The 25860-nt window shown below is 44.0% G+C and overlaps 1 protein-coding gene across 2 annotated transcripts in view; it reads right to left on the minus strand.

The window, feature by feature from the left end:
* The window catches only part of LOC144785552 (peroxisomal carnitine O-octanoyltransferase-like), a 414661-nt gene that overhangs the window by 330339 nt on the left and 58462 nt on the right, over positions 1-25860 (minus strand). For both annotated transcript variants that reach the window (XM_078664397.1, XM_078664398.1), the window contains exon 5: positions 10528-10652. In XM_078664397.1, the coding sequence (XP_078520523.1) occupies positions 10528-10652 (125 nt within the window). The remainder of the gene's footprint in view (positions 1-10527; positions 10653-25860) is intronic.

Consider the following 25860-nt stretch of genomic DNA (forward strand, 5'->3'; position numbering starts at 1 on the left):
ACATGACAACGCTGACTCCCCAAAGAAATTGTGGTGATTGATCTAGAACCCTTTTGCTCAGTCATTTATGCAAATCCAAAGAGGTGCATTAGAAATACAGCGTATGTAGTTTCAATATTTATTGAACTATTGTGATTCTTGAGTAAAATACTTGTGCTGCAATGATTAATAGAAGGAAACAGAATAATGTGATTAGCATTATGAGAATGGTGAAAGAGATTAATAATTCACCTGTTTTGCTGATTACAGAAGACTATATGCTTGCATACAAGTACAGTATTATAGTGTACTCCTACCTAGAGTATTCTACCCTATCATGCCTAGGGTGAGTGGATCTGCCAAATCCCTGTTGGGTGGTCTAACTCCCCATTACATGTGGGTAAGTGTCAGCAAGCTGCCCATCTTGGTGCAGAATTGGACAGCTTAACTTGCATGAGATGACATGATTCAGCTGAGCTGGAATTCCGGCATGGACCAACCACTCAGGGCCAGCAAAATGCTCCTCTGAATAAACAAAAGGTTGATGTCACATATATAATAACATCCTCCATGTTACCATGCCAAAGCCCAGTCAGGCCACTATTGTTTATTCTATGGTGATAGATCAGTCGCCGAGTGACCAAAAACAAAAAACATCTTGAGTGCTGTACTAAGCTCTTGTACAATGTTCAAGGTGTTCTGATAGAGTGCCTACTAAGTGGTATTGTAAGAAAACTGATTTCGAGGAATGTTATCCTGCGGGTGCAAATAAATGAATGTCTGTCAAATGTCATTGTGTTTAAGGAGAGAAGGCAACTTAAGGATGTGAGCATGTAAAGATGGCATTTCCTAACTGGTCCTAATACCTCCACATGGCACTACAGTTTGAGAATGGTGGGAAAGAGCCAATTCCCACTTAGATTTTTAGTGCTTCTTTTTGAACGTTTGGAAAGACTTTGACCGCGACAAACATCTGCAGTGGAAACTACTTCAAGAGAAGTAATGATACTTTCCTTTCGATCTGGACCAGTCACAGCATAGAGTCTTCTGATGTTTAGCAACATAAAGTGTAGCTTCCTGTTCTCATATGGTTGAATAATCTAGGAGCTGTCATCGCAGAACCTGCACCATAACTATACCTTGTAAGGGCCTGGCAGAGACATCTGTTTGCGACAGTCCCTGCAAAGCTTGAATCCTGTTGTTCCTCAAACGCCTGTTCCTGACCTCTTCTTCCTTGCCCTGCATCTCGTAGGAGCTTCTCAGTCCAAGGGGACTGCAACGCACGCACCGGCAACCTTCCCTCAGGCTCCCGGCACCAGCGGATACAAAGGGGAAAAAACTACAATCCCCAGCATCCTCCTCTGTGGCGCCTGACATTGCATCACAGAGGAAGCGCCAGGGCGCGCTTAAAACCGCGCACGGGCTCTCGCAGCGCGGGCGTGCCCGGGCAAAGCCCGGGCCAAGGGCGGGCCCGTCCGCGCCCGTTATAGCCTGACAGAGACTGGACTGGGCCACCCCCCTGACATTTGGACTCTGGTGCCCCATAGTTGTGTGGTAAGCTTGGACCTTTTTGTGGTTGGATATTCTTATTTTTGAAGTGTTGCTTGTTTTGTTAATTATTGCCATTCTTTAGGGAAGTATCACTATGAGTAAACGTAAGGGGCCTGCAGCTACTTTGGATGCCTTTATCATCAGGGCAGAATCTCTACTAAACCACGAGATCGCAATTGTAGAAAGGCGAACCCTTGAACCAAATCACACACAAACACGCTCACCTGGGCTTTTTGGTACTCCACAACTATCCCCACTGGAACTCATAGAAACTGGCAATAAGGACGGATTGGTAATCAATTCCTTAAACATCTCTGGTTCTATGGGAGCAAATGATACAATCGGTTCACCAACTGTGACCGTGGTAACTAGATTGAGAAAACAAAACCAGACATTGGGGAAAAAGAGGGATGACAAGTGTGTAAAGAAGAAAATCCCAGCTCCAAGAAAACCCAGGGCCAAGGTTTCAGGGGGTCGATTCAAGGGGGAAAAACAAAATCTGGCCGCGATCTATTTAGAGCCCCCATGAAGAATGTATGTACCCAGACAGAGTCCAGGGACGACATAAACTATCCTGCCTCAGTTAATTACTATGGGGATATCGAGTCCATTGTAACAAGATCTCTCGAGACCGCTAAGGAAGCCATACTATCTGATCTGGTGGGCCATATTAGCGCAGTATTAAAGGCCCTGGATGAAAAGCTGGTTTTATTGCAAGAATCCATAGGACTTATGACCAAAGGTAGTAACCTCCCTAAGGACTGTGCTGAAACGAGTAGGGCAAAAAATAATTATGAAGATCTGCTAAAATCAAAAGCACAGGGCGTAAATAGGTCAGTCCCTCTCGAACCAGAGATAATTGTATGTCATGGTGCAACTAGGTACAGCCCTAGACCACAAAATAAACCCATGGGAAGTGAAAGGGCAGTTTCAACGGAGGCGAAGATACGGGCTGGGACCGAACCACCAAATACCACAGGAGGTTCTTCACATTGTGATCCAGCCCGTGCTAGACTAGGAGCTCATAACGATAAATCAATATTATATAGCCCTAAAGGCACAGATTTAATTCCCAATAATGATGTCTTAAGCTTACCTCCCGCCTCATGCCCGTATGTGTTAGTTTTAGCAGGGGTATCTGCACTTAGGAGGGACCAGAATGAGAACTGGATAAACTTGAAAAATAAGGTGGTTGAGTGGCTTGTAAAATTTAAGCAATTTAATCCAATGATAGCAGGGGATATTTTAATGGTACGTAGGGTGGGCTGGGTAGGAGAATCCAGGAAAAACATGGGGAGAGATTGTGTGGTGGTTAATTTCAAACGGCCTCGAATGATCAGGGCCATCTTAGCCACTAAAGAGGCATGTGCCCAGGGGAACACCAACATCAGTGCATTACGGTTGGGATATTTTTATAAACCAATGCATAGAGGAAATGCACATGTCGATGATTTTATGGTCCCACTGAGAAATGGATTTGAGGCCTTATCTACCCTCGAGGATTTGGATTGACATCTAAAGTCCCCGCGTTCTAGGTTGGATATGGCAATGGTATCGCGGAAGGGCGATCACCGGGTTAGGGGTATCATCAGTAAAACGCCAACTGTGGAGGGTCATCAATCTTTTCCATTAAGGGACCCAATGAATGAAGTAATGATCCAGAAGATAGTAGAGGGTCCTCTGGCATCCCAAGTGGGTAGTTCTGGGGCTCTTGTAGATGATCCAATGCAACACAGGGTATCTAATGAATCACTGAATTTACATGTCACTTCATGGAATATTGCAGGCTTGAGGAAGAATATGGTTGATCCATCCTGGAACGAGTACATAGAGGCTAGCGATGTGATACTTTTGCAGGAGACATAGCTTTTAGAAATACCCCACAGAGTTGGCTTTAAAACTTTTAGTGTAGGGGCGAGTCCCTCTGTGAAAGGAAAGCCTTCAGGGGGCCTGGGAATTTGGATCCGTGTCTCTTTGGAGGCTAACATTACTCCATTAAATGTTCCATCTCAAGACATTCTGGGTATAAAACTAGTTGTAAAAAATGGTGAGGTCTTATACCTATTCACCATCTATAGCAGACCGTGCCCAGTACATCGTGAGTCTGCAGTAATAAGTCCGTTGGACCTCTTTCTGGATACACTAGGGTCCAGTTCAAATGTTATAGTTGGAGGTGACTTCAACTGTAACTTTGAACCTGTATCCGGATTTGGCAACTTGATGGAGGCTGAAGACCTAGTAAACAATATCCCAGAATTAGAAACAATAAAGAGGCTATGTGCATGGTAGCGGCGACTCAATTACTGAGGCTTACCATGACCCATAGGTTGAGAGCTTGTAATGGACGCCTCCCCTCTGACAGACCAAAGGCCCACACGTTTAGTAGAGGCAAATCACGCAGCAACATAGATTATATTTTGGTGACCTTGGGATTTTGGAGATATTTGGTTGACTTAAAGATTGATGATAGAACTGAGAGTGACCATCGACCCTTGAGCTTGACGGTACAACTGGAACTTTTCTTCTAACTGCAAACTGGTTCCATTGAGACAGGCACTAGGGACAATGAAATTATACTGAGGAAAAATAACCGTGCAATAAAGTGGCCACATATCTTAGGGAACATCCAAGCAATGACAAGTATCTATTCCATTTTTGCAGACACCATTACATTTTTCATTGAACATCCCACAGGCCATACCAAGATGACAGACCTGCATTGTGGAGAAGTGTGGCTCAGGGGTTAGAGGCAGCAGACTCGGAAGCTGAGATCGGTCCTGGACCAGGGTTCAATTCCCCACCTCGGCGGGTCTTGGGCTAAAAATTCCACGGACTCGATAATTCTCGCCCCGGTGCCTCCTCGACTCACGGGTTCACACTCTGCGACTCTGGGCAATAGCTTGCTTAATCTCCACAATGGCCCCTCGTGGCGGGATGCCTGACTTTCACCTTGTGGATACCCTGCTATCTCACAGGGGAATACCAGGAAGGGTTCCCTAAGCAAGCGCCGGGAAACCCACTGCGGGTAGCTGTGCGCTATATAAGCTCAACTACATTTACATTTACATTGTATACTGGTAAGTGCCTTAAGACCAGTATTAAGTAAAATCCCTAAAGAAGGAAATGCAGGTGATTCACATAAGACCAACGCTGGCAGTCCCTGGTATAATGGGAATTGCCGAGTGGCAAAGTCTGAGTTAATCCAGGCCCTTAGAAGCGAAGATATAGATAGAATAAGGGCAAAAAGGCACAATTATAAGCAGACTCAAGAAAATGCAAAGAGGTCATGGGATGAGGCAATCTGGTCTGATTTAGTCTGTGCGGCTAAAGCAAAGGACCAGGCGGGATTTTGGAATTTGTTGGCTAAAGAGAATAGGTTGGGAAGAACTAAAAAACAAATATTTCTTATTTTGTGCTTTGTGTGGCATCAAAGAAAGAGTCATCCCAACTGTGTCATTTAGCCATTGGTTCTCAGTCTTAGAGGCCACTAATGCTATATTATCCATGTGGCGACCATTTACGGAATTTTTGATTAGTAATGATCCCAAAGTCAAGAAGTGTAAGGATTTTTACAGGACAACGTGACTTCTGTAGTGGACACAATCAAAAAACTAGAGTCTGAAAACACCCTTGTCTACCAAATGTTCAGCCTAATTGGTGTAGATGTGAAACATCTCCTTGAGAGTAAGCTGGACGACACCTTTAGTGACTTTGGCACTGCAACATGTTCCATGTTAGAGTTCTTGACACTTGGTAAGCAAAGAAATGGTGAGGAGCAATTCAGGAAATGTTATTATACAGTGCAGGAGAAATGGCTTTCTATGATGCATACAAATGTCCCATCATCAACCATGGCACTTGAAGTCAATTAAGCCTCGCTGAGGTACTCCGCACAAGCTCTAGATCCCTTCCATAAAGGATAATTTTCTACAAACTTGAAAAAGTGCTGTTTCATTTTCTACTGCTTCAATAACTGAGGGCATATGCGCCGAGTTCAACGCATATGTTGCAGAACCAGTTCCAGAAAATCACACTTTTAGGTGCACCAGTATTGGCATGGAGAGCTATGACAGTGGCCAGAGTTAGCAAATTGTGTAATGGATGTTTTGGGGTTGCCCATCTCAAGTGGCAATGTTGATAGGAACTTTTCACAGATAAACATTTACAAGGGAAGGAAAGAGCGAGCACACATGACCAAAGACTCACTAAAGAAGTGAGTCTGGTGTATGGTGCACTATTATAAGTTTCATTTTTAAAACATTATTTGGACCTCGTATAACCTGTAGGCACACTGTCTATCAACAATCAATCTATCAATCAGAGTACTTGTGAAGCGCGATACTTACCCGTGAGGGTCTCCAGGCACTGAGGGGAGGGGGTGCCGCTACTGCTTGAAGAGCCAGGTCTTGAATAGTCTTCTAAAGGCGAGTAGGTCTTGGGTCTGCTGTAGGTGGGCAGGGAGGGTGTTCCAGGTCTTGGCGGCGAGGTAGGAGAAGGATCTGCTGCCGGAGGTTGTTCGTGGACAGCGGCGAGGGCGAGGCTGCCGGAGCGGAGCTGGCGGGTGGAGGTGTAGAAGCTGAGTCTACTGTTCAGGTAGGCTGGTCCAGCGTTGTGGAGTGCTTTGTGTGCGTGGGTGAGGAGCTTGAAGGTGATCCTCTTGTTGACGGGGAGCCAGTGTAGGTCCCTCAGGTGGGGGGTGATGTGGCTGCGGCAGGGGACGTTGAGGATCAGCCGGGCGGAGGCGTTTTGGATGCGTTGTGGTCGTCGTAGGTGTTTGGCTGGGATTCCTGCATAGAGAGCATTGCCATAGTCCAGTCTGCTGCTGACGACGGCCTGTGTCACCATTCTTCTTGTTTCGGTCGGGATCCACTTGTAGATCCTGCGTAGCATGTGGAGGGTGTTGTAGCAGGAAAAGGAGACGGCGTGGAGAGGGTGGAGTTGAGGATGAATCCTAGGTTGCGTGCCTGGTCGGTGGGTGTCAGTGCTGTTCCCAGTGTGGTCGGCCACCAGGAGTCATCTCAGGCTGAGGGGGTGGGTCCGAGGATGAGGACCTCCATCTTGTCCGAGTTCAGCTGCAGACGGCTGCTCCTCATCCAGTCGGCGACAGCCTTCATTCCCTCGTGGAGGTTCGTTTTGGCGGTGTGTGGGTCCTTGGTGAGGGAGAGGATGAGCTGGGTGTCGTCGGCGTAGGAGATGATGTTGAGGTTGTGATGGCGGGCCACTTGTGCGAGGGGGGCCATGTAGATGTTGAACAGCGTCGGCTGAGCCCTGGGGGACGCCGCAGATGATGTTGGTGGCTTCGGATCAGAAGGGTGGGAGGCGGACGCTCTGGGTTCTGCCGGAGAGGAAGGACGTGGTCCAGTCGAGGGCCTTCTATTGGATTCCGGCTTCTTGGAGGCGTGTCTTTAGGGTGCGATGGCAGACCGTGTCGAAGGCGGCCGCCAGGTCCTGGAGGATAAGGGCTGATGTTTCGCCATTGTCTAGTTGGCGCCTAATGTCGTCTGTGGCGGCGATGAAGGCTGTCACGGTGCTGTGGTTTCGCCTGAATCCGGACTGGGAAGGGTCCAAGATGTTGTTGTCCTCGAGGTGGCGGGCCAATTGTATGTTGACAATTTTCTCGATGACCTTCGCCGGGAACGGGAGCAGGGAGATGGTCTGGAAATTCTTGAGGTCCTTGGGGTCCGCCTTGGGCTTCTTCAGGAGGGCGTTGATTTGGGCGTGCTTCCAGCTTTCCGGGAATGTCGCTGTTTTGAAGGAGATGTTGATGACCTTCCATAGTTGGGGGGCGAGGGCTGCGTCTGCTTTGTTGAATACGTGGTGTGGGCACGGGTCTGACAGAGATCATGAGTGGATGGATTTCATGACCTTGTGTGTCTCATTGTCGTTGACGTTGGACCAGGAGGTCAGGCGGTTGGTACTGGTGGTGTTCGCATTCAAGGTGGAGTCTGGTGTAGTTGGGGCGGTTGTGGTGTTGAAGCTGTCGTGGATGTCAGCGATCTTGCGGTGGAAGAAGGTGGCTAACGAGTCGCACAGTTCTTGTGAGGGCGGGATGTCGTTGGCGCTGGGGTTGGAGAGTTCCTTTACGATGCTGAAGAGCTCTTTGCTGTCGTATGCGTTGTTGTCCAGGCGGTCTTTGAAGGAGGATCTTTTGGCTAATCTGATGAGGTGGTGATGTCTGCGGGTGGTGTCCTTGTTGGCTGCGTGGTTGTCCAGTGTGCGTTTGTGGAGCCATTTCTTCTCCAGTTTCCGGCATGCGCGTTTGGAGGTCTTGAGCTTGTTGGTGAACCAGGTGGCTCTCTTGCTGGTGTGTTTGTTGGAGGGTTTCTTGAGCAGGGCATGGGTGTTGGCACAGCCGTCTATCCACTGTTTGAGGTTGCAGGCTGCGACGTCTGGGTTGGTGGGGTCGGTGGGTGGTTTCAGGGTGAGGGTGGTGATCAGCTGGTCTTTGGTGACTTTGCTCCAGCAGGGCGAGGCAGCTGTTGGGTGCGGTGGTGAGTGGTTGGTTTCTTGAAGGTGAAATGGATGTAACTGTGGTCGGTCCAGTGGAGTTCGGTGGTGTGGTCCAAGACGACGTGAGTGCCTGTGAAGAGGACTGGGTCCAGCGTGTGGCCGGCGACATGGGTGGGTGCGGTGACGAGTTGTCTGAGGCTGAGGTTGGCGAGGTTGTCAATCAGGGTGACGGACTTGGCATCGTTGTTGTTCTCGAGGTGAAAGTTCAGGTCCCCGAGGAAGATGTAGTCCGTGGAGGCGAGTGCGTGGGTGCTGGCAAGGTCGGCGATGGAGTCGCTGAACTGGGCCCGGGGTCCGGGGAGTCTGTAGACGAGTGTTCCTCTGAGGGTGGTGTTGGGGTCAATGTGGAGCCGGAGTGCAGGTGTTCGGCGGTGTTGAGGGTGGACTTGTGGACGATGGCTATTCCTCCTCCGATTCCGTTAGCTTGATCCCTGCGGGTGATCTTGTAGCCGTCTGGGATGGCTACGGCGATGTCGGGCGCCGAGGAGTCATTCCACCAGGTCTCGGTCAGGAAGGCTACGTCTGGGGCGGAGGTGTCGAGTAGATCCCAGAGCTCGACTGCGTGTTTGCGTGTGGAGCGGGTGTTGAGAAGTATGCAGCGTAGGTGGTTGGGTCCAGTCCTTGGAAATTTGGTGGCTCTGTTGCAGGTGAAGCTGCAGGTGCAGCAGGAGAACGGTCCGTGGACCCCTTTAGGGGTGGCCTGAAAGCCGGTGTTATTTTCGGCCAGTGTTGAATGCATGGAGGGCGCTGGCGTCGTAGCGAAGTCTGGTGTTGTGGCGTTCCCGGGGTCCAGGGGTTCTGGCGCTGGGGGGCACTCCAGGCGCGGACGGGCGCAGACGGGCTAACCTTAGGCACGCCTTCATTTGTGCAGCATCCGGCATATATGGGGAGGAGCAGCTGGGAGGCGGGAGCAGCGAGTGGGCAGGGGACGGGCCGTAGGGGTCACAGCTGCGGGGAAGCAGTGGAACAGAAGCAAAATGGGGCACAAGAGGGGACAAAAGAGTGGTATAGAAGGCAAAAGGGGCACAAAAGGGGGGGAAATGAGTGGCACAGAGCACAAAAATGGGGCACACAGGCAGAGGGGCAGAAAAGGGGAGTGAAAAAACGAGTGGAACAGAGCACACAACGGGGCACACAGGCAAAAGTTGCGAGAAAGGGGGGGAAACGAGTGGCACAGAGCACAAAAATGGGTCACAGAGAGGGGGAGCAGTGGCCCAGAAGCCAGTGGACACTTACCAGCGAGTTGGCAGCGGCAGCAGGGGCACACAGTCGGAGCTGCGTGGAGGGGGAGCGACCTGCCAGGAGGGTCAGGGGTCGCTCCCACAGGCACTATCAGTGCAGAAAGCCAGCAGTATTAAAACCAAAAGATTCCATAAACACCAGAAAAACATAGTTTCTGTTGTTTTTAATAGCACAAAAATGTGTAACCACTGATAACTAGTGTTTTTTTAAGGTATTAAAAACACTGAAAACCCCCCACCATAATTCCCCAAAACAGAAACTGAAAACAGGAAAGCTCAATTATTTGCATATGACAGCCACTTTTCTAAATCTTCCAAATTATCTTAAATAATTCTGTTAGATTTCAGCTTAATGTAAATTGGACGAAAGGTTACACGCCATGACATTCTTTTTACTCATCTTTTCATTAAGTATAGACAGGATAAATTGAATTACGAGAACACATTTCCTCAATTTTAGATGGACGTTTTAAGTGTTTCTGTACTTTTAGAACTTACAGTTCATTAGTGAATATAAATTCCATTACACCCAGATAATACATAGAAAGGGGTTCTCTAGTGTTTTTGGAGCTTTTTGTTTTTATTGTCTTCCATTCATCAGCTAAAGCTGGAAATGTGCCTGCTGTAGTCCATCTAAAAGAACTCAGTAGTAAAGATGTAACATAGCCTCAATAATGATCATTAGAAGGGCAACAACAAAAACGCCAGGCATTATGATAAGATGTACTCTTTTGGGTGAGCAAAAGGAGTCTGATTCTGTAAGTCTACTTTGCACTTACTTTACTTCTTGTGATCCAAATTTCAGTTTTAGTACACTTTCTGTACCACATCCTCGAAACATAATTTTGGAGTAGGAGTAAAGATATGCCTGCTATGAGGAGTAGCCTCTTTTAGCTAATAGATTTAGCATCTCTGCCTTCTGGGTAATGCTTACATACATAGATCTTTCAGCTATTTTCATGAAAACAGCCAGAAACGTACGTAGAATGCCAAATAACCACATTGAAAAAAAAGAATTGAACTGTGCATTTTACAACGCAACATTCAACATAAATATGTTGAATAGTATAGGTTTTTTTTTTACAGCCAGCTCTAACATAGAACTAAGGAAACCATAAATGTAAAAACTTTTCGGACAACTCGAGCAGACGAAAAGTGCACTCAACTCCCTCAAATTCACAAACACCCTTTACAGCCTCCTGTGAAGTTTAATGTTCAATACACACGGTTTAAGTCAATCTTTTACCTGTTTTAAAGTAATTGCTAATTGAATCCCTTGTAATTCCGGGAACCTTGCAAGTGGAAAACAACATTCGGAATTGATCCATATCCATAGGCATATTTCCAGATTTATGTACAGGCAGCTTTTCCCTACAAGGCAGAGAGATGTGAAACGAATGCAGCAGACTAATTTACTCTTTCATAGTTGGAAATACAAGGCACAAAAAAATATCAAATTTATTATAAAAATGAGACAATTACATTTGTTACACCAGCTCACTTGTTTTGATAGTGAAGCAATATGTTTAAAATATTCAGTAACAATTTATGTCCAATTTGCAGAAATAGATGTTTTAAAAATACCTGGGCCTTACGTTCACATACAGCATATTAGTTTTAATTTTGAGATTGTTTAGAGGTCAGCATTAGCAATAAACATAGGTGCACATGCATCTTGCGCCAATTCTTTACGGTACAGCCAATTATTTGTTGATCAAAAACATTCATTAACTTGCTGGTATTTTGGTCTGTATTTTACCACCAGCATTTAACTGGAGGTAAGAGAAGCTCAAAACGCATGAAAAATGGGTGCAGGCAAATTCATATTCATTTAAAACATACTCCAAATTAGGTTCTTTGTATTTAACTTTCTTTTATTTTCCAGAGTGAGGTACGTGCAAGTATTGTATGTTGAAGATAACAACTCCTGTATCTGTGATCTCTGTTTATATCAAAACAGTTCTTATCGACTTGAATTAAAATACATTTTTCTCCATATTACTAGCCGTGAGGCATGGGTACATGTCCACAACCCACAAGTGCAATGGTGGTGACATATGTCCTCCTCAGAGATAAGTGTATGGAATAGTACAAGATTTGAAAGGGAAGACTAGGGGTACAGGGCAGACCTGTAGGCAAGAAGTGAACTGGGTACGTAACGGTCAAAGGGCTAAATTGTATGATAGAACTTGAGTGTTGGAGGATCCATGGGAGACAGTGGGGTATTAGCAAGCACAGAACGTGATGTGGGGTTGAGGGGGGAAATATTAGCAGAGGACAGAGGAACAGACACCAACTCTGAGCACGTGATAGAAAAAGAAAGTGAGAGGACCAGATTAGGGGAAAGGCAAACAGAGGGCAGGGTCATAGTGTTAGTCAAAGAAAGGATACTGCCTAAGGTAAGTCCTTAGGTAAAGGAAGACCAAGACAGGAGCAGTTGACGTAAAATCTGTAAAGCCGGACTGCATCTTCAGTAGGCAGAGACTCAATTTTCTTGATTTTTGTAAAATTATTAACATGTTTGCCTTGTACGTAGATGTCATCTATCCTTATCTTTCCAAGAACCGGTGAAAGGGTCAAGTGCCTCAGACAAGACATCCATAATGACAACAGATGCGACATCAGTCTGGGACAAGTGCCTTATTAGTTCTATTTCAAGGTCCAACAAGAACAATTAAATAGAAAGTGTAGTCTGAAATGACATGCTTTTACCTTTTTTGTTTATGAGATTTTGTCTAAGACTCACATCTTGATGCACATAGGTTATGGCTGGCATTGCTGAGGTTATTACAGAAATTCCCATCTCAGATAAGATATGGTATAAAAGGGCTGCCACTTGACCACTTAGGAAGAGAGGTCCTTCACCCCTGATTATTGCACAAGATGCTGCCAGAGAAGATCGCGTCTGCCAGATTGCAGAGAGGCTGCTGCATTGCGCTTTAATGAAAGTTGATACTGAGCCAAGTCCAGGAAGAGAGAAGCTGATGTGACACATGTTTCTCTTTCACAGGGAACACTGCCTCCCAGACATCTGATAACTTCAGCATTTTGCTTCAAACAGGTATGCAGTGTAATGATTCCCCAAAGAAACTCTTGATGCAAGATATGCTACACCATGCTGTCTAGTGTAGTACACGGAAGTACATTTTAGGATGCCAGGTTGCAAGATAACATTTTATCTATGGTAAAAATGTTCATTTTATTCTTGTTGTTCACAACATTAATTTGTGCAGTTTTAGTAATATCTGTGTGGTTATTTTAGATGTACTAAGCAACAGAGTGAGACTGTTGAAATAAACACTTTTCAGTTAAAGTATCATTTTCTTAGTGCAGATTGTATGTGCAATATTAAAACTAAACTAGCTTTTCAAATTACCACTGTGTCCCTGGATCCCTTTTTAGGAACTATTAGTATTCCAAAATCATTTAAGCCACTCCAACTATGTATTGGGTGGGGGTCTGTGGAGCTACAATAATCTGTCTTTCACATTCAACTAAGTTCACTCATGTCACCTGTGGGAGTGAAGACAATCCTTATAGAGCTAGGCTAGAGGCTTAGTTTGTGAAACACAGGAAAGGACAACACGGACACAAGGGGAGGCAAACTGTGGGCACCACAGGAGTTTATATTAAGAGGTGCAGTGTGCAATTTTTGAGGGGAACATTCGTTCATTCGTTGTAAAGAGCAGACTCTAAAGAACATAGGCAGCTAATGAGACCCGTGAGAGAAGACAATAAGAGCAGCAGGGGAAGACAATGAGAGTGAGAAGAGTAACTGCTCACTGTTTCTTTGGGTGACTTAGTGTCCTGCTGCCAGGTACTCTCTTAATCTAAAAGGTGAAGAGTTATTCTCTGTGTGGAAAACATTATCAGTCAATGAAGCAGCAGGAACCTGAGACTGATGGAGTAACCACATTAATTTAATTCCCTAACAACAGCAAGCTCACAACCATCTGACCAGAAAACTCTGCCACATCTGTACGAGCCCAGAACAAATTTAAGGGCTTGGAAAGGACCCTAGGCTGGAGGTGGGTGAAGGGGAACTACTGAGCTCTGCTACAAGACATTGTTGTCCTATTCTTTTGTACAAGTTAACAGTTTAGCCAGTAGGATGCCAGTTCCTGGTATGCCCGTGTAGCACTCCTGCCGTTAGTTAGTTGAATGGTTAATTAGTTGCCTTTATTTTGACATCAAACACCTTTCTCACTCATCAGATTCACTTACTTCAATTTCCCATATGTCCTCAGACAAATACTACAATAATTATGTATATAAAATAAAAGACTCAAAGGCACCAAAATACAGATATTTTGTGGGCCTTTATAGTTCCAAAAACATAAAGCACTGCCATATATATGGTAACGGAAATGAGAAGGAAAAGGGAGTGGCGAGACAGGACAGATTTCAAAGTGGGCTACACCAAATCAGTATACTAATAATATATCCATTCACAGCAGTATTTGGCTCACAAGCAGCATGAGAGTGAAAATCCTAATAAAATACATAGCTAAGCTGCGGAGTCTATAAAAGAGAAACTAGAGAAGGTAGTTTATTATTGGCAACAGTACAAAGGGTAACCTAGAAGTTATTTGAATGTTGAGTATTCTATTTTTATCTCCTCAGGGTGCCTAAGACACTGCCAGATTGTTCTCAGCATATGATTATAATGCAGTCACGTGAAAGGCCACCTTCTGGTGTGTGAATGTTTTTCAGCTTTTTCAGGTCACCTCTCCTTACAAAAAAGACTGCTGCTCTCCATCTCCAAGTGGCATCCAAGGTCTAATGACTTGTTAGTCTGTTGACGCTGGGAACAATGCTTCACATGTCTGTTACTATTTGTCTCCTGACCTGTCTGTTGGTCCCTTAATTGCCCTATACATTTTAGGATATTTCCTTTGGTGATTAGGCTTGGAAGAAAGAAGGGAGGAAGCTCTGCAGCTCTTTTCGTTATGTCTTAGCACTACTGCCTAGTATTTTGATGGACTAATTCATCCTTATGCTTACCTTGTCAATGGAATTCCCAGATTTAATGCTGAGATTGATGTGGTCACCCCCAATGCTTCGAGGTGTTTCAAAATGTTTAATTTTATGACGAACCTGGAAGCTAGCATTAGTTATATCTATTTCTTACAACTCCTTCACAGCATTTTAAAGATAAATCCTTTTAACAGGGCTACATAGGAATCTGAATTTTCATTTGCATTCTTAACTCCTCTAAACACTATATTTCTTGTGAAGTTCTTCATGTACAGTTAAGTATGTTTATTCTTTTGGTCTTGAGTTTTGCTGTCCATTTTGGGTACCTGAAAATCAACATTTGTGGTAGGTTTGGTGGATCTGTAAAATTGATTTTTTTTTCTTTTCAATTTATGGAAACTGAAATAAGGGTCCGATGTAATTTTTGGCAGATGGAGTACCTCCACCAGGCTGAGGGTAGTGCACCCACATAATTTAGAAATGACCATCAAGAATTGACAGTTCCTGTCAATGCTTTTAAAAAGTGTTTTCTTTCTTTTCATAAAGAAAATCCCAAAATGGAATTTTCTTTTTGAAAAAAAGGAAATGCTCCCCTCACCATGGGATTGGAGCATTGAACAGTATTCACTGCCCCTTAACACTAGGGTTTTCCTGGTGGTGGCGATCTGTGAAAAATTACCTGTATGTCCACCCATCCAAATTAAGTGGGCGGACATAAAGGGCAGCCTACGTCAGGCTGTCGGAGGGGTGTAACCATGGCATAGATGAAGTATCCTCTACCATGGTTACACCAAATGTCCTACCCTCTTCTAAATCTGACAGGAGGACCATTATCTTGGTGGTAAGAATACTCCATAGCCACTGAAACGGTTTATCCTTACCCCTGTGATGTAACTCAGACTTACAAAATCACAGGGACTTGCCCAAATCACCCTCCACAACGGTGGCTATGAACATAACCTTTTATAAACTGGTAGCGTGGAGGAACGAATATCTCAATAGTACCTAAGGGTACAATTAATTACCCTTATACTAGCCCCATCATCCCCTTTCAATTTTAATGCAGCAATAACCACATATCACTCAGATTTCCTTATTGGAATAGTTCTTCATTGTATTAATTCATTACATTAAGACAAGTATTTATACTCATACACATACATGAATCCTTTTAGGCAAACAAGGGACATCTCAACTGTACATGGAACGAATCATCATGTATATGTTGTCGCCTGAACCCCAACTACTTCATATCAGTGATCGCACCCTCACTAATGGCAATGCACTGTGAGGTAATCTTATATACACAGAGGGTATTCACTATATTTCCTAAAACAATTTATATATGTGTATCTCCACAATTCAAAAAACTATTCAGTTGATTTCTCCACTCATAAACTGTTGACGGGTTTCAGCCCATATTCCTTCCGTGCCTCATCAGGACAAGGAAAAGGGAACAACTTTGCCTCTCACGGTACCGCTTTTGGCCGCCATAAGTGTGGCAGGGTATGCTCAGATGTGAGTCCCTTGCTCACTTTGCCACTGGATTCAAGCAAGCCGGGCTGAAGACGGCTGTAATGCCAGAAACCGGTCCTCGGAAGCTTGTTTCCGGTCCAGGGAAGGCATGGCTTGGCAGTTCGGGCTGGACTGTTCCCATGAGGCACAGGGTCAGACTGATTTGCATATAGCCATGTCTGAACTGGGGTGGCAGAGTGGGCTAAAGAAGGGTGATGGATTAAACCCAGATCTTTTGACTGGGTGTGGGTGTTTGATTGGTTCAGATGCTCCGTCCATCACCAACCCCTTTTGTAGGGCAATATAAGAGAACATTTTGATATGGAGGAAAATGCCTGTTAAGTGTGCTCTTCAGGACCTACAGCGAAAAAAGGATACATTTAGTCCTAACGATATCAGACCCCTCGCCCCAAAGCATTAAATGGGGCCCTTTGAGGGATGCTGCATAATTTTTTAAAGAATGGATTAGACATACACATGAGACATGAGCGGAGTCATGACAGCACAATAAGCCTAAATTGGCTTGCGAATGGATACAATTTGTGTTGAGGTTGGACCTCACAGGAAAGGATTACAAAGGTGCTTGAAACAATGGCAAGACACATTCTTGGATTTGGTAAGGATTCTAGACAGGGCAAAAGAAGCACAGAAAAAGTAAGTATCTGTGGATGTCAGTCTTTTAATATGTTAGAGCCAAAAGAGCGTTTGTTTCTTGTGTAACACCAGCGCAGCCTTTATGTCGAGAGCTGAAAGCTAGGTTAATGAAGATAGACCCAAAGCTGAGTAGAATCGATTATAAGGAGACCAGTGTGGAAGCTAAGGGGCTTTTATTTGGTGAAAGTTTGGGCAAAAGCTTTGGGTCAAGTCACCCCATCCTGGATTCCCCTGGGTATCTAGTTTTCTAAAATGTATAGGTTTGCCTGGTTTCTCTAGGTGCCCGCAGAGCTAGGGTTCGAAATCTACAGCTTGGCACTTTGCAAAAAAAGGTTCAGATTTCACTGAGAAAATGTGGGGTGTCCACGTTGCGTTTTGGACCGTTTCCTGTCGCGGGCACTAGGCCTACCCACACAAGTGAGGTACCATTTCTCTCTGAAGACTTTGGGGAACGCAGGGTGCGTAGAATTTTGTGAATCCACGCAGATTCCAGAACTTTCCATCACAGAAATGTGAGCAAAAATGTGTTTTTTGACAGATTTTTAGATTTGCAAGGGATTCTGGGTAACAGAACCTGGAGAGAGCCGGACAAGTCACCCCATCCTGTATTTCCCTGGTTGTCTAGTTTTCAAAAAAGAATAGGTTTGCTAGGTTTCCCTAGGTGCCGGAAGAGCTAGAGTTAAAAATATACAGCTAGGCACTTTGCAAAAAAAAGTGTCTGTTTTCACTGTGAAAATGAGGTGTGTCCATGTTGTGTTTTGGGCCGTTTCCAGTCATGGGCACTAGACCTACCCACACAAGTGAGGTACCATTTTTATCGGAAGACTTTGGGGTATCCGGGGTGGGTAGAATTTGTGGATACACCCAGTTTCCATAACTTTCCACCACAGAAATGTGAGGAAAATTTGTTTTTTCGGGACACATTTTGAGGTTTGCAAGGGATTCTGGGTAACAGAACCTGGTGAGAGAAGTCAAGTGACCCCATCCTGGATTTCTCTGGGTGTTTAGTTTGAAAAAAATGTATAGGTTTGCTAGGTTTCCCTAGGTGCCGGCAGAGCTAGGGCTCAAAATCTACAGCTAGGCACATTGAAAAAAGGGTCAGTTTTCACTGTAAAAATAAAGTGTCACGTTGCGTTTTGGGCCGTTTCCTGTCGTTGGCACTAGGCCTACCCACTCACGTGAGGTACCATTTTTATCGGGAGACTTAGGGTAACACAGGATTGTAAAGCAGTTATTACCTATTGACCTTTGATGCATTTATGCCTTCCAAATGAAAGACAATGTGTAAAAAAGAAGTCATTTTGAAAAATGACCTACAATCCTCATGCTAGTATGGGTACTCCCAATTTCGGAAATGTGAAAATATCTACTGTTTCTAAACTCTATATTTTGTTCCAATTTCAGAAATACATAGGTGTCTTTCATAGCGATTTCTACATGCATATATTTTCCTAAATTAATTGCTATATACCAGGTACATAATGAAAAACCATTGCAAGATGCTGCTCAGTTATTGGCTCTGGGTTCGTCGGGTTCTTGGTAAACCTACAAGTCCTTTATATCCCCACAACCAGAAAGGTCCAGTGGATGTAACAGTATATTGCTTTCAAACAGCTGTCACAATTAGAAGTTACAGGTGAACACTTTGGCAACAATTGCTGTTTTTTTCAACTAATTTTCAATGTTTCCAACATTTAACTGTTAGTTTCTATAAAGAATCCTTGAAGGATCTAAACAAATGACCCCTTGGCCAATTCAAAATGATGTCTACTTTACTAAAATGTATAGCTTTCCATGATCTTTTATTGCTTTCATACTCATTTCTTCCATTGACTGGAAGAAGGTTAAAAGCACAAAAATAGCAAAAATAGGCTATATCCCAGTAAAATGGCAAAGCTGTGGAACAAAATGTTGGTTTTCTGACAAAAGTCTGTCAGTCCCTAAAAGCTGGGAATATGGTGATTGTAACCCCACAAACCCTTTGTTGATACCATTTGCAAGGGAAAAAACAAACATTTTCATTTGAAGCATGTTTTCCCCATTTAAAAAAATGCTGCATCTGCATATTAGAAAGTTTTGTTTATATGATATTTTCACACATGTCCAATATTGCTAATCTGGATTTATATCGTGCATTTATGAATTTTTGTCATGACATGATGTGCATGCATTCTTTTCATTTCTTATTCTTTCTTGCTTGATTGTTAAACATTTTTCTTCTGTGTACTTCTGCTGTTTTTCTCATGTGCTGCTGGTATGGTACAATGTTTATTTGTTCTGCAGGTGATTCTTGCTTCGTGTGCTGATGGTGTAGGCATTTGTTGTTCGCATACCATGTGGAGAGCTTCTGTTGCGTCCTTTCTTTGCGTGTATTTTTTCTGGTGGTGAGCAAGTTATTTATGGGCTATTGTTGTGCTCATATCTTTTTACACTTACTAGTGCTAGGATTGCTGCTTGCTTGCATCCTAAACTATTGTTGTGCTTAAACTATACTTGGGTTGACTGGTGGTGAGCATAATGTTTAAGCTCATACTAATGATGGAGCATGTTACGTTTCCAATTTTGCTTGTGTTTTCAGGTGGTGGATTTAATTGCTACATCCAAACCTTTTCTGTGTGGTGGTGGAATCTTCTGTGAATGGATTCCCAAATCACTTTTACGGGGCACTTTCGCTCAATTTTTTGCATTTACTATTTTTTGGTGGTGGACATTTGCTGTTTTCAAATTTCTTCTGTGTGTTGATGGGTACTTCTGATACTGTTACTCAAACCACATTTAGTGGACATTTTCGCTCCATGCTTGGATGTTTGATGTGCAATTCTGAGTGGTGTTTTTTTTTCTTATACTTATACTCATATTACATTAAGTGAGCATTTTCGCTCCATGTTTGCTTTTACTGTTGTGCACAATGCATTTTGTTGTTCCGGGTGATGGGATGCTTCTGAGGGCTCAAACCCACTTGCTTTTATGTTTATTGTATTGCTTTCCTTATTCCACACTCCTCTCTTCTGTTGAAAGGGTGTGTGTGTGTGTGTTTTGTGTCTTTTGTGTCTTTCAACCTGTTTTTCCTTTCTCTTTACCTATTTGTTCTCACTTACATACCTCTTGCCTCTTTATTTGTCATTGTCTCCGTTAGGGAGGGAGGTGTGTGGTATCTTGCTCTCTTCTCTGTCTAGTCCTTTCTCTGTGTTCTGTACTCTGCTGCTCAGCCAATGTAAGTGATGTTACAGAATGTTCCCTGTGTGTATGTTTGAGTGGAATTGTCAGTTGCTGTAAGTGGGCTGAGCAGCAGGGATGCTGCTCCTGGTGGGGCTGTGTAACCTGATACTTCATATGTTCCTGTCCTGACTGAACTTTCCCATAAATCTACCATCTGGATAAAACTACTTTTTAGTCTACCTCCTTTCTTGAATTCCACAAAACGTATTCCATAAAGGCAATCTTAAAGCACTAGGATGTAAAGTAGACTTTTTCATTGATGGCGCTTAAATTTCACCTATAGATTTAAGCAAGACTAAAGGACAAATGGTGCATTGAGTTTCAGACATAAACTGCATTTAAAAAGGGGCACCGTGACATTTCCGCTCCATCATCATAAAGAAAAAACATACATTACAAATATGAAACTAAATCACTGGTATCATCACCCACCAATACTAACCAAAGCAGAGACTTTTGTCAAGTCATGAGGGTACGGTTGAAGATTTGTAGTCAGGAGCCATGTCTTTTTGAGTGTCTCAAAGTGCTCTCTAGGTATAATGAAGCTGGCAGTGGAATAGCTGAAGCTGATTTTTGCAGACTGTGGTCTGTTATTACGTTAAGAGGAGAGGAGCATCCTATAGTGAAGAGTTGGGCATGAAATGTCTTGAAGGCTATCATATCTACGTAGTTTAAAGGCTTTACAAAGCAAAAGCACATTTCCTAAAGGATCCAGGAACTAGAAACAGACATAGGGGAGCTTGGAATGTATGGGTACGTTGGTGCATGGAAAGATGTTTAGATCTCTTGTAGGCCACTTTGGTGGAGCTTGTGAATTTTCTAACAGTTATTTTCAAAGAGTTTGCTGAAGGTCTGCAGTGATGTCAGAACTCTTGTTATTGAATGGTAGTGTCTACAGGAAAGGATGCTGTGTTGAGCAGAGTGATAAATGGAATGAAGTAGTAAAGGCCTCCTAGGACAAAGTATTGTACAGCATGGGATTTTGGAAAGCTTTTACGTTCATTAAATGAATGGCGAGAGAATAGGCTTCTAAGTTTGAAGTAGTTGAGCTGGAAATTGGCTGCTCTTTTCTGTTTAATACTTTCAGAAGAGACTCAGATGTTCATGCTTTGGCTGTAGATAGTAGTATGTATATTCTAGGTGGAATATTGTTTCATATTCTAGATAGAGAAGTCCATAAGAGAAACTATTAATATTGGCCTTTTCATGGGACACTGAAGGTGTATCTGGTAAGATTCATTCAGAGGTATGAAAACAGGAGAGAACGCGTTTGACCTGAAGGAGAGGTACAACTGTTATTTTTTTTAAAGTCTGTAGAGGGTAGTAACTGCATAAACAATAGCCTAATGCAACGCAGGGTTTGATGGAAAAAAGGATTACGTGTATAGCAGTAGAATGAAGATATTTTGACGCAGCTGATGGTCAAATGAAAGTGTTTGAAAGTTGCATTTGCGTATAGTAGAAAGTCATGTGAATGGGTTGTGGTGAGGCTTTAAACATGCATAATGCTGGCCTATGATCTTGCCATAAAACGTTGATTTGCCAAGATTTCCTGCCAGAAGAATATAGATTTTATTAAAGACACAAGGGCTACCATTATTTGCTGGCCGCTTTCCAAAAATTAAATCACGGGCAAAGCAAATAGGTATGAAATTGGTTCCCAGCCTACTGGCTTTGCCAAGAATTTTTTTATGTTTATGTAAAACTTTATTACTAAATGGCTGCCTATGTGTGTAGACACCAGCAGACGCACAGGCCGCAGTCTCTGAATGTTTTACAAAAAACATTCAGAGATGGCTGCTGCTTTGTGTGAATGTACGTACGTGCGTAAGCAGTTGCATTTATTCCGAAATGGTTCAATATCCATTTGAATACATTACAACTGGTAGCAGTGTATGGGCATGAAGTGACGCAGGACAAGGAGTGGTGAGTAGGGTGGTTCCTCCATCAGGCCTCTGCGGCTGCGCTCCTTCAAAATTCCTACATGTAACTGCAAAAAATTATTAAATGGATCGATTGATTTAGAGATACAGTCGTATCTCTAGACAAATTGATGTATTTAAGTCTGGGCAGCTCCCAGGCTGCCTACCCCACCTCACTCTGACCAATGAGCCGGAAGCCAGATAGTAACTCAACTTTCTGACACACAACACAGGGCTCAGCTTTCTAAAGTCCCTCTGTGCCATGAGAGTCTATGGTGGTATACACTGCGAAGTCACCGTTTTGGGCACTGCACCCTTTCCTATTTGTCACAGGGTAAGAGTGGACGTGAGCACCATACGTGAGATTTAAGGCCTTGTCCTCTGTAATGGTAAGTGTTATAATGCTAAGCTTGTATTATGTATAGTGTGCTGAGACCCCTGGTCACATTCACTTCTCCCACTGTAGTACCACCTACTGTGGCTGTAGGTCGATGTCCCCTTTGGAAGTAGAGCTGCTGTATTTTTTTCCCAGCGAAGTTGATCCAAAAGATGAGCAGGGCTCTTGTTCCCTTGTGAAATTGATCCAAAAATCCAAGTCCAGCACAAAGGGAAAAATAGGTGCTTATATTGTCCTGATTTGTGAAATTCAAGAATAATGGAAAAAACATTAAATGTTATGAGTTTGCATGCCTAGAACATAGCACGCATACATTCTACTTCTTTAGGTCCTTTTTATTTTAGATTGATCGGTGCAATGATTCTAAAATGTTTTATCCTCGCTGTAGACATGTTTGGATTTTGAAAAACAGTTTTTTGCTGTAGCATGCTTGCTGATCATAGTTGCGTTATTCTGGGGAGCTGGCTCAGTCATATTGTGTTAATACAGGCCCAATCTCCATGCTCTTAACACTAATGCATTAAACACAGATTGATTTCCGAACAATGAATGTTAAGGGAATGCATGTCAGCATTTTAGTTCCTCTTTTATTTCACGTGTTGTACTTAATATTAACTTCCCAAAAAGGTTTAGCTATTTCCATCATGTTGTGTTTCTGTTCCAGTTGCAATTGAAATTATGTCTAAATGAGTGTGAAGAGGGTACACAGTTGTCAAAACATTTAGGAGTCAAAAAAGTAAAATAAAATAAAGCGCTTCCATTTGAGTGAGTACAGTATGGGGGCGGTGAAGTGATGGAGCTGTGAGGAAGTGCATTCAGGGGAGAGTGAAATAAGAGTGCTGAAGAGGAAAGAGATGAGGTTGAAGGTGTGCAGCTGGACGAGTTGTGGAGAAGAAAAAGGGCATATGTGTCTAACATAAAGTGTACATAACTGAAGAATAATACTCCTTCCACAGGTCTCAATAATATTTAACATAAAGGCTAACATTTTCAATGTTAATGATCAGTGTTGTTAATTATTGGGAGAGACTGTGTTACTGGTTGACAGAAGAAACACAATCCTGGTCAGGGTGAGGCACAAGCAAACACTGAAATTAACCTGTGCTCAGCCCTCTGGTAGCTTAGCACTGAGCAGTCAGGCTTAACTTAGAGGCAATTTGTAAATGATCTGTACAACACGTTAAACAGCAATAAAGGGAAAACACCACACAAAAAGTATCCTGTTGCGTCCTCACCAGTCCGAGTACATGTAAAGGACCACGCCTCACAGGGAGCTGAGTATTACATGTCTTTATTCATCAGTGTGTAACTGCTAACTGAACATTCTATATCAGGAATTCTTTCACCACACCCAAGCACTTACATTACTATTCTATGGAGTCCGTCAGGAACCAAAAAGGTACCGTCATCTCCAACTCACAAGACACTACAACTCCCCCTTTGTTAAATGAAAAGTACAAATAATACTCTTCAATAAGTCACTTCACTTTAGTGCTCAAATCAATCGCCCAGATCTTGTCATGTGAGGCTGCGGAGATACCAGCGAAGTGTCCATGACTGGCACTGGTGACAAAGACACTGGTACAGTTGTTGGGCTCTCCTGACTCACAGGTGGATGAGTCTCACTTCTGACACCGGGAGCTGACGAAGGTTGAGGCAGGTGCTTGAAATGCAAAGAATCTCGCATAATGGATTTTCCAGGAAAGTAAGCAGTCACCATGTGTCCTTTACTAGTCACAGCCTGCAGTGGGTCAGAATCAAAAAGAGCATCAGACTTGCATTTCTGTTTTTGCCTGACAATAACTTGGTCTCTTTCGAACACAATACTCTGGGCACAGCGGCGTCTGCCCACATAGCTCTGAATTTTGAGTTTGTGAGACGAGTCAGTCGTGTGAACTTTATCAATGTCTATAGATCTTTCAGTGGTCTATTGAGGCAACTTGGTTCATATGGGTCTCCCAAACATTAAGGTTGGGCTTTCACCTGGGGGTAGAATAGGAAGTTGACCTGTTTGCAGGAAGTGTAGACTGAAGAACTGATCTGAGTTCAAGCTTTCCCTGCACAGTGCGCTAAACGGTCTTCTTGAGGGTGCTTGTTGGACTTGGCCCTTTTTGCAGGGTCATCCCTGAACCTTTTGCCTTTCTCCTGTATTTTTTCTGACCTGTTGGCTGTTTTATGACTCTGGGCACTTTACCACAGCTGATCAGTGCTACAGTGCATATGCTCTCCCTATTGTAAATTTATGTATTGATTAGTGACTCCATGATTGGCTGGTTTGGTTTACTTGTCAGACCCTAGTACAGTGCACTGTGTTTGCCCAGGACTTGTAAATCAAATGATGCTGGTGGGCTTGCAGCACTAGTTGTGTCACCCACAGAAGCAGCCTGTAAAGTGTGTCTCAGGTCTGCCATTGCAGAGCCTGTGTGCAGTCTGGTACTGCCATGTTGACTGGGCAAGTGCACCCACTTGCCAGTCCCTAAACCTTCCCTTTTCTGCATATTAGTCACCCCAATAGTAGGCCCAAGGGCAGGGTGCATTGTAGGTAAAAGGTAGGACATGCCCTTATGTGTGTGTGGCATGTCCTGATAGTTAATTACAACCATTTTCGTTTTTCACTATTGCAAGGCTACCTGTTCCCCATAGGCCAGAATGGGCAGTTTGATTATAACATCTTATAATCCTAACTGACACAGGGAACTAGGTAGAAATTTGAATTTAGTATGCCTGAACTCAGAATGATAAAATACATCTTTTGGTGAAGGTGATTTTAACATTCTGTGTTTGAAAATACCACTTTTAGAAAGTAGGTATTTTCTTGCCTAACTGTCCAAGCCTGCTGCTACTAGGTTGTGTATTCCTTGTCTGGAGTTTGAGTGACAGGGGCTGAGGGATTCCAGGAGACAGGCAGAGTCAGCACAGGGCTGAATAGAGCTATTTGCATGTAGATGGGTGGCAGGTGTGCACCTGGGACCTGAATAGGGCTGTGCCTGTCTTCCACAATACTGGTTCCACCTCCTGTGGTGCATCTGATGTCCCTGGCCCACACTATCAAAGGAAAGAAGGAGTCTTGTCATCAAAGTGCTCCAGGACTGCACAGAACTGGTTTGGACTGGGTACAGGAATCTCTGCCTTCAGAGGACACAGCATTTGCTAGTATAAATATTGGGACCCAGACCCAAGAACTTTAGATCACTTCTGGGACACAAGAAGAATCTTTGCTGAGGAGAGGAACCAGAGAAACTGAGGAGAAGACTATCCCTAAGCTGAGTTCTGTTTGGGGGATTGACCTGCAGTGGTTGCCTGACTGCCAACGGAAGGAAAAAGGACTTTGTGCTACTTTCAAATAAACTTGTAAAGGATCTCCAAGGGCTTGAAATAGAGCTTGCCTCCTGCTGAAGTCTCAGGGCCAACAGACTTCACCAACCAGCTCCCCAGTCTTCCCTTGCTGGGAATTGAAGTGCCTGCTGTTGAGATGGGCCTTCTGAGAGACTGCGTGTCGCTGTCAGCTAGAAGCAAGACTCAAGATGAAGAAGCATGTCGCTGCCGCAGCTTCTGTCGTTGCATCACCGGAGTAGAGTGTCGCAGCAGACGCCATCGCATCACCGGAGAAGTGTATCGCCGCTACCGCTGTCACCTCGCATCACTGGAGAAGAGTGTCGCCGTCGCGGCAGACGCCGTCGCATCACCGTAGAAGTGTGTCACAGGGCCTGTCGTGACTCATATGATTTGTTGAGTTGCCACACAGCTGTCAGGCAGGCCACGCAGCGTAGCACTGCCATAGTCCAGCTTTGCGATCACCAATGCTTGCACTGCGACCTTTAGGTCATGTGCAGGGATATAAGGTTTGAGCTTCCTAAAGAGATGCTGAGTTGGAAGTTCGCTTCTTTGGTGAGGG

The sequence above is a fragment of the Lissotriton helveticus genome, chromosome 10, assembly GCF_964261635.1.
Source record: "Lissotriton helveticus chromosome 10, aLisHel1.1, whole genome shotgun sequence".
Taxonomy (NCBI): Eukaryota; Metazoa; Chordata; class Amphibia; order Caudata; family Salamandridae; genus Lissotriton; species Lissotriton helveticus.